General features: G+C 37.2%; 3 protein-coding genes across 4 annotated transcripts; 1 reads left to right on the top strand and 2 right to left on the bottom strand.

Annotated features, from left to right (window-relative positions):
* The first annotated feature begins 741 nt into the window (after positions 1-741).
* On the top strand, positions 742-4,420 carry mrps10 (mitochondrial ribosomal protein S10). The gene is made up of 5 exons (XM_058772182.1): positions 742-901; positions 1,541-1,719; positions 2,679-2,787; positions 3,294-3,383; positions 3,462-4,420. Exons 1-5 carry the CDS (start codon positions 836-838, stop codon positions 3,513-3,515), a joined length of 498 nt encoding a protein of 165 aa, XP_058628165.1. The 5' UTR covers positions 742-835; the 3' UTR covers positions 3,516-4,420.
* A 3,166-nt stretch (positions 4,421-7,586) lies between these two features.
* Positions 7,587-13,174, bottom strand: si:ch211-51e12.7 (uncharacterized protein LOC336335 homolog). 2 transcript variants are annotated; one of them, XM_058772180.1, is made up of 6 exons: positions 12,997-13,174; positions 11,360-11,457; positions 11,134-11,286; positions 10,773-10,922; positions 8,709-8,828; positions 7,587-8,493 (listed from the first exon to the last, which is right to left on the bottom strand). In XM_058772180.1, the coding sequence occupies exons 2-6, from the start codon at positions 11,455-11,457 to the stop codon at positions 8,403-8,405; spliced, it is 612 nt and encodes a 203-aa protein (XP_058628163.1). In that variant the 5' UTR covers positions 12,997-13,174; the 3' UTR covers positions 7,587-8,402. The 2 variants fall into 2 exon arrangements, with proteins under 2 accessions (XP_058628163.1, XP_058628164.1); XM_058772181.1 differs by lacking the exon at positions 12,997-13,174 and adding an exon at positions 11,591-11,739.
* An 828-nt stretch (positions 13,175-14,002) lies between these two features.
* msgn1 (mesogenin 1) lies at positions 14,003-15,055 on the bottom strand. The gene has a single exon (XM_058772186.1). The coding sequence runs from the start codon at positions 14,700-14,702 to the stop codon at positions 14,364-14,366; it is 339 nt and encodes a 112-aa protein (XP_058628169.1). The 5' UTR covers positions 14,703-15,055; the 3' UTR covers positions 14,003-14,363.
* Between the last annotated feature and the right edge of the window lie 1,423 nt (positions 15,056-16,478).

The raw sequence follows: 16,478 nt of genomic DNA, 5'->3' as shown, positions 1-16,478 counted from the left end.
CGAAATTATGACGTAAAAACATTAATAGTAGATAAAAAGTTGTCAAAACTAATTGTAATAAGATTAAAAAATCTAAATAATGATAGCTATTTTTTGCCTTTTTATCTCATAATTTTTATGTCAGAACTTCAGCTTTTTACTTTATAATTATGTGTTTGTTTGTTTTTGGTTATTATTTCGACTTTGTTTTTTTTAATGTGTGGCAGAAACGGGCTTCCGTATATTTGTATATAAGTGTATAAAGTGATTATTTACAGTATTCTTCAGTATTGTTGATGGTTAAATGCTGCGCATATGGCAAGTATATCGAATAGTTTTCCGCACCGTATTTTAGTTTTAAGACAAAAGTGGCTAAATTAAATCTCATAAAACTCACCAGATATATTTTTTCATTATTTATTTATTTTTATTCTTTTTTTGAATGAACTTTATTGAACAATAGAAGCTTTACAACCATAAACGGCCTGGAACACAATGTTAAATATCTTAATCAGACAAGCATCATCACATAAGATCAGAAACAACGACGAGGTGTTTTCAGCAAGTTTGAGGTGTTGTTATATTAGACAGCTATGTTATAATATTCCCAAAGATTAATAATTGTGTTAATTGCTAAATCGTGCGTTTCATCTTACAAAAATAAGCCGAATAATATATTTTCCTGTGTTTAAGCAGGTAAATCTTCACATTTAGGAGAGAAGCAGTAATGCAAATCTCCCAAAAGACACAGAAAACTTTACAATCATATAAACATGTTCTAGTTTAATTCACTGCCACTAGGGGCGCCGTCCCTCGTCCCTGTTTTGACGTCACTTCCGCTTCCGCGGCAGAAAACATGGCGGCGTTCAGGGCGAGCGCGAGGAGCGTTCTGTCAAAGACCCTTCACGGACACTTCCTCTCGGTACTACATTTCATTTATTTGACAGAAAACAACACGATAACATCATCAGAGCGATCCTCCAGTCTCGTAGCTTCTCTCACTGCGATCCGGAATCACATGCATCATGTTCCAATATTTCTCTGAGGATGAAGTTCAGATTTTATGAACAGAATATTTGAAATTTCCAGTTCTAATTGATGAATTGAAACTAGAACATGTTTTTATGATTGTAAAGTTTTCTGTGTTTCGGGAGATTTGCATTACTGCTTCTCTCCTAAATGTGAAGATTTACCTGCTTAAACACAGGAAAATATATTATTCGGCTTATTTTTGTAAGATGAAACGCACGATTTAGCAATTAACACAATTATTAATCTTTGGGAATATTATAACATAGCTGTCTAATATAACAACACCTCAAACTTGCTGAAAACACCTCGTCGTTGTTTCTGATCTTATGTGATGATGCTTGTCTGATTAAGATATTTAACATTGTGTTCCAGGCCGTTTATGGTTGAATAAAAGCGAACTGTGTGTGTGTGTGTGTGTGGTGTGTGTGTTGTGTGTGTGTGTGTGTGTGTGTGTGTGTGTGTGTGTGTGTTGTGTGTGTGTGTGTGTGTGTGTGTGTGTGTGTGTGTGTTGTGTGTGTGTGTTTGGCAGGCCGCTGCGGTCCGGTGGTGCTCGCAGGCTCTGAGCGCGGGTCAGAGCTCACAGGACCCGGATGTGCTCTATCAGCGGCTGTCGCTGCGGGTCAAAGGTCACGACCGGGCAGTGCTGGACAGCTTCGAGATGTTTGCGGCTCTGGCGGCTCGAGAGCTCGGTCTGAACCTGGAGAAAGCGTGAGAGACACACACACACACACACTCTTGACTACCAACATCACGTATAGTCCACAAGTGTTCAAAGTCGAGGATGAAGACCACAAGTGTGTCCAGCTTCTCATCACCTGATGGGACACACTTATAAGTGTTGTAGAAATGCAAGCGTTTACATGATTTTATTTTAAGTACTTTGCATTTTAAGATCAACTTCTAAATGTCTGTTCAGTGGTCGCTATTGGACACTAATTTGATTTGCGGTGCTTCTAATTCAGTGATAAAAAGCAGTTGCGAATGTTGTACAAAATAAATATCACCAGCACTCATCTTTGCACCAATAAAACATGCAACACCTTTGTTTTTTCTACCAAATTATGTGTCCCTGCAGCACAGAAGCAGTCATAAGCAGCAGCTATATCTGCAGCAATAGCCAACAATACACTGTATGGGTCACAATTATACATTTCTCTTTTATGCCAAAAATCATTAGGATATTAAGATCATGTTCCATGAAGATATTTAGTAAATTTAATACCTATCAACATTTTTGATTAGTAATATGCATCGCTAAGAACTTCATTTGAACAACTTTAAAGGTGATTTTCTCAATATTTAGATGTTTTTGCACCCTCAGATTCCAGATTTTCAAATAGTTGTATCTCAGACAAATATTGTCCAACAAACCATACATCAATGGAGAGATTATTTATTCAGAAAAAATTGATCTTATGACTGGTTTTGTGGTCCAGGGTCTCATATTAATATTTAACTTGCATTGGAAAGGTTTCTGTGATCTCTCGCGAGATCTCAGCGAAAAGTCTCACGATTTATTTCCAGAACATGATGCATGATGGGATACGCTCCTCCGGAGTGGGTTAAGGGCACTGCGCTTTGGTGTTTTTAGACCCGGGAGTGAAGTGTGTGTATGTGGACAAGGCATCAGACTCCGAGCTGAAGCTGCTGCTGTTTCTGCTTCACAGATTGACGCCAAACAAACACATCGACAAACTCACGCTGCTCAAGTCTGTTCACATCTTCAAGAAGCACCGCGTGCAGTACGAGATGAGGACGCACTACAGGAGCATCGAGGTGACACACACACACACACACACACCTCTGGAGATTGTATTTAAGATTCCCAAGACATTTTTTTCCATATGTAAAAGTTTACTTATTTTTTTATTTTGATTTATGTAACATTTATGCATTATTAACTTGATATGTAATTAATATAAATATTTTAGAAATATATATACACATACACGATACATTTTATATAGTATTCAATTAGTTTAAATATTTTAATGTTTTATACATTAAATATTTAAATGTTTTCAATTTATTAATTTTTTAAATACTGGTAATATTTAATTTGTCTTACTTTATATACAAAACTACAGTTTTATATTTTTATTCTATATATTTTATTATTGTAATGTTTTGTACATATACATTTTTTGTTTATTTTATGTATAAATAAAATTAATGTATTTTTATTGATGTATTTTATAATTTGGTTTAGTTTCAGTAATGTATGAAGTGTGTGTGTGAAACGTCTCAGAAACGGGTTAGACTTCAGTACTGGTTACTTCCAGGTCTCCAGAGTAACCGGCTCCAGCGCTCAGGTTTATCTGGAGTATATTCAGCGTAATCTGCCGGAGGGCGTTGCTATGGAGGTCACCAAGGTAACAGCAGCACAATACAGCAGCTGCTTCATAAATCATATTTCCTTCAGTATAACACAGTGCTTGTGTTCTGTACAGACGGCGATGGAGAAGATCCCTGAACACATTGAGAAACCGCTGTGGGACGACTGAACACACACACACACACACACACACACACACAGACGGACCGTGCGCACATGTAAACCAAGAATCAAATGTATTGTTTATGTTTTGTTTCTTTTACATTATAAAAGAAAATAACATCAGCCCACCTTCTCTTTCAGCTAGCATTCTTTTATTTTTACGTCACTATTTATTTTGTTAGTTAATATTGATGATTTTGTCTGAAAATGTTACATCTACATTAAAAAGAGGTCTTCAGCAACATTCAGTAAAGCTTTATTTAATTACCCATTTATATAGAAATACATTTATTTGAATGATAGTATTATTATATCTTGCATATCAAATTCTATAATATTATATACAAGTAAAAGATTTTCATGCGTAGCTTAAACAGCCACAGTTCTTGTTTCTCTCAAATGGTTAAATCAACACATCTGATGTCAATGAAAAACAGAGACAGATTTGTAGAAATGTTCTTCCTTTAATGCAGGAGTCAGATGAAGGACACACATCAGCATCTGAGAAGCACATGACGGTGTGTGTGTGTGTGTGTGTGTGTGTGTGTTACTCACAGGCTCCTCGTCTGCGTCTGCGCAGTCCTGCAGCTCGAATCAAACGAGTCATTCCTCTGAAGCGAAGCAGTCGAATGACTCACTGCTCGTTCACACACACAAAGAAAACAGCTCAATGTCAAATACACTCACAATATTCCAACAGAATTGAAACGTGTACACAGAAAGAACTGTGGAGGACTGGAACAGCCCGAAGGGTTCCTCTTACCGGAGCTCCTGCTGCTGACCGTGTTATTCTGGAGCTGTTCAGATCGTGGCAGAAGCTCATTGTATTTTGAATGTGCCTCAGATATTATATTGTGAAATCTTGTTTGTGTACAATCAAATGCATCAATGAATAAATACATAAATAAGGCAGATGAGAGTATACGAGTTATGCAGCGACCTAAAAAGTGAGGTGCATCCTGGGATGCTTTTCAAACGCTACTGAGGGAGTTTGCACGCATGCGGGACGCTTATTAATGCTTCTCCTTTACTACAGCTCATTCTTTTCTGAAGATAAATAGCCTTTATATGTAATGCATTATACAGTTTTTAATGAATGAATTATGCCTTGCAACATGAATGACTGTAAACACAATTATAATACTCGTCTATTCAGTGTTGCGCCTTTAGAAAATCTGATGCATTAAAACACATTCAAGGAATCTGCAAATATTATAATGCATTTTAACTGGCAATTATTTATGAAAAGAATGTATTATCAGGGATATCATAATTATTATATATATATATATATATATATATATATATATATAACTAACCCTACCCTCCACAAACTCATTTTTATTTCTCATTTTGATTTAGTTTTACTACAATAAATGTATAAAATAAAAATGAAAAGCTTTACATGCATTACAAAAAAATAAAAGAGCCAGCTGCCAAGGCAACGTTTGTCATTTCCATGTAGTAAATAAAAGCTGAAATAAAAACTATATAGCCATTTAAAATTATAAAATTATTTCAGCTAGTTACCCATTCAATATTTTTTATGTAGCAGTATAAAATATTTTTAAAAAACAATTAATAAAAAACTAAAACCTATATGAACTGTAATAGTATTTTGATGCTAAAATAACACTGCTTATAATGAATGTTATGAATATGATTATAATGCATTACTTCAAAGAAATATTTCAAAATCAATATGCATAATATTCTTATTTGTCTGCAAAACACATGGATGCAGATATCTGTGCCTGAAGGCTTAATGACGGAGGAAGCGGAGTTTCTCTTCTCACGGTTACAGATCAGTCCAGAGAGCAGAGAGATGCAGCTCACCTCGGTGACGGGGGCGGAGCTTCACGCTGTGGGCGGGGCAGACGGGAGCGTCCACCTCCTGCGTCCAGCTGCCTTCAGAAGGGTGTCTCACCCCTTCAGGAGACAAGAAGAGTCAGTCCAGAGTGAAAGCAGCAGAAGAGCCCTTCAGAGGAACACAGAGGCTGGCTGCTCCTACAGATCACAGCGGAGACGTGTGTAACCTCGGAGCTTCACCAATCAACCTGCACCCGCTTTCAGCTCCACAGACCTGGAGAAATGCAGCGCTGCATCACTGCGGTCAGAGCGAGAGCTGATCAAACATCACAATAATCCACAGCACTCCAGTCCATCAGTTCACATCTGGAGAACTCATAACAACGCTTCCTCAGTGAAATCTGCAGATCAAGCAGCGTTTACAAGCCAGAACAGACCTAAACAAACATGTGGCTGGGTTTTGATGTGAGAGACGACAGCAGATGCACTTTTTCACTGGAGGAAGAGTTATGATTTACATCTTAAAGCTGGATTTGTTTTTCTCCAGATGTTAACTGATGGACTGGAGTGCTGTGATGTTTTAATCAGCTCTCGTTCTGACGGCACCCATTCACTGCAGAGCATCCATCGCTGAGACACTGATGCAGAGACACATTTCTACAAACCTGATGAAGAAACACACTCATCCTGATCTGGGATGAGCACATGATCAGCTAATGTTGATTTCTGGTGAACTGATGCTTTAAATTTAGTGATTTTCTTGCCATGATTTCTTCACAATTATTTGTGAAATGTATTCAGAATTTGTGAAAATCGTTTTAAATCCTACGCCAATTTTTTATGGTTTGCTTGTGCAGGGATAGAAGACATTATTGTAATAAACATTACACACGTCACCTCATATTACAGAAATTAATCTTCCATAAGTGTGCAGCCGTTCAATATTCATAAACGGATCAGTAGCGTGGAGCTTCAATGGTGTCGAGTCTTTGAATAGAAATATTGTCTGATTATGATCAGATATCCTATGAATTCTGTGTCCTGCTGCTTTTATTTTCAACGCAGCACTTAAACTATGAATGCAATAATAAAGGATAAAGCCCTCGTGTATCAGAGAGTGATTTAAGATTACCCACTAAATATTTCACTGTTATTGAATCCACACGAGTCAAAAGTTTGGACGCACTCACTGGATTTACGTTCCTCGTGATCTCAAACACATCTGATCTAACAGCGTCTGCTTACACTCTTCAGCTCCATGTAAAAACTGTAAGTTTAGCACGTAAGAATCTAAATAAACTGCACATAGCAGAGAAAGAGCTCATTATACGCGTTCCTCCTGTAATGGGGTTTAAAAGCATGTCTAGAGCAACATTACTCCGTTTTCACTTCATTTGTGTTTTCATCACGTTCATTCAAAGTGATCTGGTCTTTAATAACGTTCTCAAAACTTCATTTACACAATTCATGGAAAATATATTTTTTAGTTTTTTGTTTTTAAATGTTGCTACTTGTTTCAGAACGTCCTGAGAACATTCAAAAGTAACGTTACTGTAACATTTGCAAACTTGTAACATTGTAAAAATGTAACATTCCATTAGTGTTCACATCAAGAAAAAACTTGAACATTTTACATTTAACAATGTCATTTTCAGAACTTAACGGGAACACTAGTGAAATGTTCTTACATTTCCATGTTATTTCACTAGACTGTTATTCAAACATCTGCAGATAATCACAAGTGTCTCCAAACTTTTGACTGCACGTGCGTTTGTTTCGACTGAGGCTATTTAGCGTGAAAATCACTCAAGCACTACAGCGAGACACAAGTATTCATGCATCTACAACTGAACTGAATTTCCCAATCCGAATCAGTCAAACGAGCAGAAGTGTGCCGTTTCTCTGAGACTTGCAGGTCTGCCGGTGACTTGGAGAGACATCCTTGGACATCCTGAATTTTCAGCCCTCTGGGTAACTTTAAAAGCCTCACTCCACCGGAAATCAGTTATTCAGTGTGTTTAACTGTAGCTTTACTCAATAATAGGACAGTCATTTCTGTGCTTTATTATGCATGATGCAAATATATATAAGTAAATGCTCAAAAACACTGTCATTTCCATCAGTGAATATTTCTGTGCTCATGTCAATGATAAGAGAAGTCTTTACATTACTGTCCATTTGTCTTCAGAAATGAGCAGTACTTTTAAAATACATTACATAAATGGACATTCAGTTGCTTTTACTTTAAATAAACAATAAAAAAGAGAGGTCATTTTATCTTAACTTTATTGTTTTGTTTCTCCAAAACTAAGTCAAAAGCTGTTATCTGTTCAATTTACATTCACAAATTCACATGACTTTTATCAGTTACAATACGTCAATGTGCCATAACACTTCAAAACTCAACACAGAGGATAGGATTTTTATGTATTTTTTACTTGTACTATTTTGAATCAAATACTTTCAAAAACTGGCTTTAAAATAGAAAAGCAAGGAAAGGTTTATTTAAAGAAGTATAAATCGTAGTGCTACTCTACGGTCATGTTAAATCAATGCATGGATTTGTGATTTTAACAGAATCATTCCAGCAAAAAAAGAAACAGGAATACTTTACTTTTCAACAGCAATATCTCACTTGACTTAAAGTAGCTGCACATTTATGATATTAGATCATTAATAATAGTAATAATAACTCATGAGCACTACACATGAAGAACAGATGGAGGGTCAGTGATCTGCTTGGTCAGTGCCAGCGTACTGAGAAACACACACCGATTCGTCTAAAATCTTACGTTTTCTCGTGGAATAAAGAAAGAGGATTGCTTAAGGCTCACAGGAATAGCACCACGCAGACCAGACAACACTTAGAGGAGTAAAAGTCTCATGAGATACACTTAATTTAAATCAACGTAAGAACATGTTTCCTTCTCGTCTTCAGAGTGAGAGTGCTTTTAAATGTTTTGTTTTTTTCGGGGCTTTGTCCTCAAATGAAGTAACATAAAAAGGTAGCGTGCTCGTTACAGTAAAAGGACCTGCGAGTCTGAAATGAGTGTGTGAGCGGCGGCCGTTAACGCTACAGAATTGGTTAAAACTTCCGGCCAGCGTGGGGCCCCGGCCAGCGCTGGCCCCTGCCTGGAGGCGGGTGGGGCAGAGGAGGGGCCGATCCGTTGTGGTAGCTGCATGAAAGGATAAAATCACACATTTGGATTGGCCTGTTGTGCTCCAGAGGGGCCCAAACTCGTCAAACACACAATTGAAGAAACACAGGCTTGTCATGCACTAGTGGAATGGAGTTTATGTGCTGGATCTGTTACGGTTTAGCCGTGCTCTGCGCCGTCACGCGACTACATGTGCGCTAGGGAAAATGTGGAGCGGGTGAGTGCGTTCTTACCCTCTGGGGTGGAAGAAGCGAGGTGGGCCGGGTGGCATCATGCCCCGCCCCCTGGGGTGTGGCGGTCGCCCTCGGAACGCTGGGTGTCCCGGTGGGGGTGGAGGAGGAGGCGGGCCATGCCTGTGGAAAGACACGCCTCCTTTACACTCAACATCTGTCCTCCAAAATGTCTATTAGTTTTCATATGCATAACATTTTTTTTTTTTTTACTTCTATGATATCTATACATATATATTTCCTCCAAATACATGCATTTTAAATTATATGCATTTTATAGATTCTTCATATACTTTTGAGATAAAATGGACAATTCAAAAACTGACACTTTGTTTCTTATCAAAAGAAGCAAAGCACAACGAGAACTGATTTTAACTGAGAAATCAATAGTCAACCCAGCCCAAGATACTATTGTGCTTGAATGGATTATTTTGTTCAATGCATTATTTGATTCAATGCAATATTTGGATGAATGCATTATTTGTTTCAATGCAATATTTGGATAAATGCATTATTTTGTTCGGTTCATTATTTGTTTTAATGCAATATTTGGATAAATGCATTATTTGATTCAATGCAATATTTGGATAAATGCATTATTTTGTTCGGTTCATTATTTGTTTCAATGCACTATTTGGATTGATGCATTATTTGTTTTAATGCATTATTTTGTTCGGTTCATTATTTGTTTCAATGCACTATTTGGATTGATGCAATATTTGGATAAATGCAATATTTTGTTCGGTTCATTATTTGATTCAATGCAATATTTGGATAAATGCATTATTTTGTTCGGTTCATTATTTGGGTCAACGTAATATTTGGATAAATGCATTATTTTGTTCGGTTCATTATTTGTTTTAATGCAATATTTGGATAAATGCATTATTTGATTCAATGCAATATTTGGATAAATGCATTATTTGATTCAATGCACTATTTGGATAAATGCATTATTTGATTCAATACAATATTTGGATAAATGCATTATTTGATTCAATACAATATTTGGATAAATGCATTATTTGTTTTAATGCAATATTTGGCTAAATGCATTATTTGTTTTAATGCAATATTTGGATAAATGCATTATTTGATTCAATACAATATTTGGATAAATGCATTATTTGATTCAATACAATATTTGGATAAATGCATTATTTGATTCAATACAATATTTGGATAAATGCATTATTTGTTTTAATGCAATATTTGGATAATGCATTATTTGATTCAATGCAATATTTGGATAAATGCATTATTTGATTCAATGCAATATTTGGATAAATGCATTATTTGATTCAATGCAATATTTGGATAAATGCATTATTTGTTTCAATGCACTATTTGGATAAATGCATTATTTGTTTCAATGCACTATTTGGATAAATGCATTATTTGGTTCAATACAATATTTGTTTTAATGCATTATTTTGTTCGGTTCATTATTTGTTTCAATGCACTATTTGGATTGATGCAATATTTGGATAAATGCAATATTTTGTTCGGTTCATTATTTGATTCAATGCAATATTTGGATAAATGCATTATTTTGTTCGGTTCATTATTTGGGTCAACGTAATATTTGGATAAATGCATTATTTGATTCAATGCAATATTTGGATAAATGCATTATTTGTTTCAATGCACTATTTGGATAAATGCATTATTTGATTCAATGCAATATTTGGATAAATGCATTATTTGATTCAATACAATATTTGGATAAATGCATTATTTGATTCAATACAATATTTGGATAAATGCATTATTTGATTCAGTTCATTATTTGGGTCAACGTAATATTTGGATAAATGCAATATTTTGTTCGGTTCATTATTTCAATGCAATATTTGGATAAATGCATTATTTTGTTCGGTTCATTATTTGGGTCAACGTAATATTTGGATAAATGCATTATTTATTTCAATGCAATATTTGGATTGATGCAATATTTGATTGTATGCAACATCTGGAATCTGGATGAATGCAGTTTGTTCAATGCAGTACGTAAAAATGTAGTTTTCTCAAATATCTGACATCATAAAGGTGTGCAGATCTCCACACCTGTGCATGTGTGGTGGTGGTCCTCTCATGTGCATGGGCGGAGGTGGAGGAGGCGGCGGACCCGGCGGACCCAGGTTCATTCCCCTTGGACCGCCTCGACCTCGCCGGCCACGCATGTCTGGATACGGCCACGTGCGACCCATGCCTCTCCTGCAAAAGAGCGAGAAAAAGTCGTTAAAAGTTGCAAAAGTTTCAATTCAATATTTGGATAAATGCATTATTTGTTTCAATGCAAAATTTGTATGAATGCATTTAAAATGTATTTATTAAAAAGTTGTTTTTCATAAGCAAGTTTATTAAAACGTTTCGACACGAACTAAGGGCGATGGATAAGAAAGACTTGAGAACACATGGGCAAGACCTCATGGGTCCGAATCCATTCGTGAACCCGTCGCGGCCTCTTCCTCTCATAGGACCTGGTGGAAACCCTTTCATCATCATCATCATCCCACGTCCTCCACGGAACCCACGGAACATCCGGCCTCCTCTGCCGCGGATCTTCCCTCCACGACCCCTGCGAATAAACACATGAGATTATAGTGACGAGAACAACCAATGAGAGTAGCAGCTTTGGTCATGTGACCCACCTGATCTTGCTGTCAGCTGAAGGTTCTTCCCGTGAGGGCGTCTCTGTGGCCTCAATCACCTCTGTCGTCTCCTGCACCTGCTCCGTTTCGGCATCCATCTGTAAAACAACGAAGCTATTTAGTGAAAGAAGCCTGTCGGTAGTGTACACCAGCATTCTCAGTAGTAAACACTTGAGCTTATGAACACGCAACACATCCGTCTTCACGCTTCACTCGTCCCAAAACCTTCACCTCTGACCCAGATCCAGACTGGAAATGATCCGGCGTCAATGTCAAGCATCTGACGTGTTAAACCCACACGCCGGGCTTCACATCACCAAACGGCCTGCTGGGATAGCAGCAGCTGATCCGGGCCGTGGGGATTTCAGCCGTGTATTAATAGTATGAACAGCCAACTGTAAAAGCTAGCATCTGAAGACACGCTTCTCCAAGAAACGGCACACGCTCAGAGGATTTTCTGATGCAAAAATGGAGCTTTTCAGAACGGAAAACTGATGCGTGAAAGAAAACACCTCAAGATGCAAGATTATTGAGAAGGAAATGACTATATTAGCAGTTCATAGCTCATTAGAGACCTCATTTCCTAATGAAAGAGGAAGTTGGGGCAGGACTTACCAAATATATTTATATTTTAAATAGCCTATAGACTTTAATTCACAATATTTGGTTCAAAGCATCATTTGTATGAACGCAGTATTTGATTCAGTGCAATATTTGGATGAATGCATTAGTTGGTTCAGTGCAGTCCACAAAAATGTGGTTTTCAAGCATTTCTCAAACATCCGACATCATGAACTGGAGCAGATCTACAACGACGAAAATCAGCATGAAAGAAAACACCTCAAGATGCAAGATTACTGAGAAGGAAATTACTATTTTAGCAGTCCGTGGCTCATTAGAGACCTCATTTCCTAATGAAACAGGAAGTTGGGGCAGGACATTCCAAATATATATATATTTTTTAAACAGCCAATAGGCTTTCATTTACACTACAGCGGTGAACCCGGATTTGCTATCTGATGTCAGCGGGGGCGGTGCTTCTCATTCCAGAGCATTTTATTGGATATCAATTTGCACACACCTGTGAGTGTAAGATGACGTCATCAATGTTTCCGTTCCATTTTCACGGAGGCTCACGTAATAATACTGTAATGCAACTTTTAACATTTACATGTAGAATTCGGAGTTTAAACGCCTCATACTGTAGAATCCTGTCGCTAAATGTATTTTCTCGCCGTTTTGTCGTCATTGAACCGGAATATAACGATTATTCCTACTGAAAGTGTGTTCTGTCACACAGAATAACACTTGTTCCATTAGTCTGGTGATTTGAAAGGGATTTGCGAGCTCTTAATTCATTTATTTCCCGCATTCGGAGATTTACCGGAGGCTTAAAAACCATTCTGTCGCCGTAATCACATCTGAACGAAATAAACGAACGATAATCGCTCTAGATGATAAAAACATCGCCTGAGAACACAAATACACCCCGAACGACCAAAGAAACACGCATTCGCTGCTAAACGCTGAAGTTTTCCCTCAGAATTACCGACGGCGAATGTGGGATTTAACGGCTCACGGACAGTAAACACACAAGCGCTCCGTTACAAGCTCACAGCTCGTTTTCAGCCACTTACCTGGCGAGATTGAGAGCTCTTCTAAACAACGAGCCTTAAAAATACACGACGTAACTCGGTATATTCTATAAAACAAGCATCCGTCTGTTAAACCGTAAAAGCTCCCGCGTTTCCTCGGCTTTGAAATGGCGGCCCGCGCCGCTCCGTCACAACCAGCGCTGCTTCTCTTTGTCACAGCGTCATTGTACCGCGAGGCCCCGCCCACAGCAAACACAGCGCTGTGATTGGCCAGTGTACCTGTCGCAACACTGACGTCACGATGCCGTCGTACGTAAACCGGTTTAATCCCAAAACACAGATTATTTTAGTGTTTTCCTATTTGAGCTCGCTTTATTCACGTACAATACATAAAAAAATAATAATTATAGATGCATCATTTTCTGTATTTAGGCCTATCTTGTTTTATATAGTTTTATAGCATGTGCTTTGCTATGAAAAAAGGAGGAAAAGATGTCTTGATTTTAGCCTTCATTTTCATGCAACAAAATAGGATATTATATAATATTATATGTTTAATATTAAAATGATATATAATAATAGGCCTATAGGCTACATTATAATATAAATCACAAAAACGGTTGTGCGTATCCCAGCAAACACAACTTTTACTAACGTTTTTAAAAGTTATATAAACGCTACAACAAAATGTTCTTAAAGTAATGCTTATGGAATTGTAACTTTATTAATATTTGATATAGCCTACCTTCTCTTCTCATAACGTTCTCGAAATGTCCTTATGATGTTATTTGTGCTTCAACGTTCTAAGAGCATTATATTTCGGGTGTAAATAGTAGAATGTTGTAAAAAACGTGTTTGCAACCTTTAAATAACGTTATGATCGCAACCAGAAAATTGGGCATTTTAACGTTTTAGACACGTTAGATCAACGTTCTCACAACGTTTTTATAACCAAAATCTTTGAAAGCGTTTTTTGCGCAAGAACATGATTGGGGGTAAAAATAAAAATAAAAAATAAAAATAAATACAAAGACCAGTTTATATCGACACGAACAAAGCGTTTATTCAACTATTCCAGTTTAAAAGACACTCTTGATATTAGACACCGACACTCCACTCAAGCATCAGCAAGAAATATTTACATCCGAATAAAATCATGAGTGGATGAACAAACAAACAAACACAGAAAAATATGAATCTGTACAGCAGCAGCAGCAGCTGGGGAACGTTCTCAGAACGTTAAAATTCCAGCAGCGTTCGTTCACTGTTCTCAGAAGCTGGACGTTCATCAAACGTTTCCGAAATGTTCAGCTCGGAAGTAACATTCCCGCAATGTCACAAAACGACACAATGTTTCCGCCGCCGCGACGCTTCTGAAACACTCCCGGAGGCGTGACGCGGGAACGCGCTCAGGTCTGCTGCTGGAGGATGCTGGACAGCTCTTGGATGTACTGGATGGTGTATTTGAGCGTCTGGATCTTGGTGAGCGGCTGCGCTCTGCGGCTGTACACCGGAGGAAGATACTCGCGGAGCTGATGCAGCGCCTCCGCCAGACTGCGCATGCGCAGCTTCTCGCGCTCGCTGGCCTTCATCCTCCGCTTCACGCTCATCTTCACTTTGGGCTTCTGCTGCTCGTCTTTGCGTGCGGACTCCGGCGAGGACGCGTCTCCGAACGCGCTGTCCTCTCCGCTCCAGTCCCACTGGGACAGAACCTGCGCGGTGAACGCTTCGACGTCGATCTGCGCCATATCCGCGACAAAATGCGCAAAAGCCAAACTTCGCCGCTTTTATAGCCGCTTCACGAGCGCGGAGTTCAAAGAGGCGGCCGCGCGCTTGCCACCCACGTGCGAATAAGGTGATGTTGGCGGATAACGTGAAAGAGAAAAGAAAATAATTAGATTCCCTTTTGTGGGAAATGACTCTTTAAGTCGACGCGACGGCAATTAGCGCACTGACGCGATCAGACGAGCTTCACACGAGCGCGTCTCGCAATTAACATCAAACTAGCTGCTTGTTTAATAAGGACGGGCACTTTTACATTAAAAAAATATATAATAAAACTTTTATTCTGTTCAGGAATAATGGCCTTGTTTCCCAGCTAACAGAGAACGTTCCGGCAAGGTTCTCTCAAAGTTAAGAACAAACGTTCTTCCAGCAACATTAATAGAACGTTCATTCAACGTTATCTGGTCTTTAATAATGTTCTCAAAACGTTAGCACGAAAACATTATTTATACATCGTTTATGAAACTTTCAGAAACGTGGACATAAAAAAAAAAAAGTTACTATGTTTTTAAATGTTTCAGAACTTTCAGACAACATTCAAAACTAACATTCCCATATTTTTTCCAAATGACAAAATGGAATGTTCCTTTAACACTCGTTTAAGAAAAATGTTGTTAAAATCTTTCTACAAAAAAAAAAAAAAAAACTTTCTGCAAAACCTACTAAAAAAAGTTTTTGTTTACATAATATATGTATGTGCTGTGTATATTTATTATGTATATATATAAATACACACACACATGCATGTATATATGTCAGAAAAATTGGTTGTTTATATATGAAATATACTTATTTATATAAATTATATGAATATATAGACATTTATATATATATATATATATAATAAATATACACAGAACACACACATATATTATGCAAACAAAAACATTTATTTTGTATGCGATTAATTGCGATTGTTTGACAGCACTAATATATATATATATATGGATTATTATGGAAAATAATTATCGGTGTTCTTCATGCAAAAAGAAGTGCAAAGAAGAATTTATTATAGAGGGAAATTAAATGTTTGGGATTTTAAATTATGGCAAATTTCAACACTATTTGAAGTAATGAGAGAGACAATAAAATAAAAGTCAAGAGTTTGAAGCTATTAATAAACAGATATGATCTGGTCCCTGCAGTGTGAGCCGCAGCTGTCTGGGAAGGTGTGACAGCTGTCACTCAGGATCAAGGCCTGGCAGGAAGTGACAGGCGTTTATGTCCTTATTAGGACCAGACTGTTACTTTTATCCTGATGTTATTCTGACGGCTTCTTTCAGCGCAAGAGGATGTTTGATTCTGTAACGCAACCTTAAACTGCTTTTAAAAACACTGCTTATTGTGACGATGCATCTGTATTTTCATCGGGATTACAGATCATCTGCCAAGATTACAATGTTTGTTTGTTTTTAGAAATATGGGATTTACATATATGAATAAAAGAAGAAAATGTATAGAGGTAATATAAATATTTTTAAAAATCATAAAAAAGGATAAAAAATAATATATAATAATAATATATACACACACACATTCAAAAGTTTGGAATAAATAAGATTTTTATTTATTTTTTTAAGAAGTTTCTTCTGCTCATCAAGGCTACATTTATTTGATCAAAAATACAGAAAATAAACTTATTTTGTGAAATATTATTGCAATTTAAAAATAACACTTTTCTATTTTAATACCATTTAAACTGTAATGTATTTCTGTGATGCGCAGCTGTATTTTCAGCA

Source organism: Onychostoma macrolepis, chromosome 04 (assembly GCF_012432095.1).
Source record: "Onychostoma macrolepis isolate SWU-2019 chromosome 04, ASM1243209v1, whole genome shotgun sequence".
Taxonomy (NCBI): Eukaryota; Metazoa; Chordata; class Actinopteri; order Cypriniformes; family Cyprinidae; genus Onychostoma; species Onychostoma macrolepis.
Note: the sequence above shows the minus strand (reverse complement) of the source record. Positions and strands in the feature narration are given on the sequence as shown.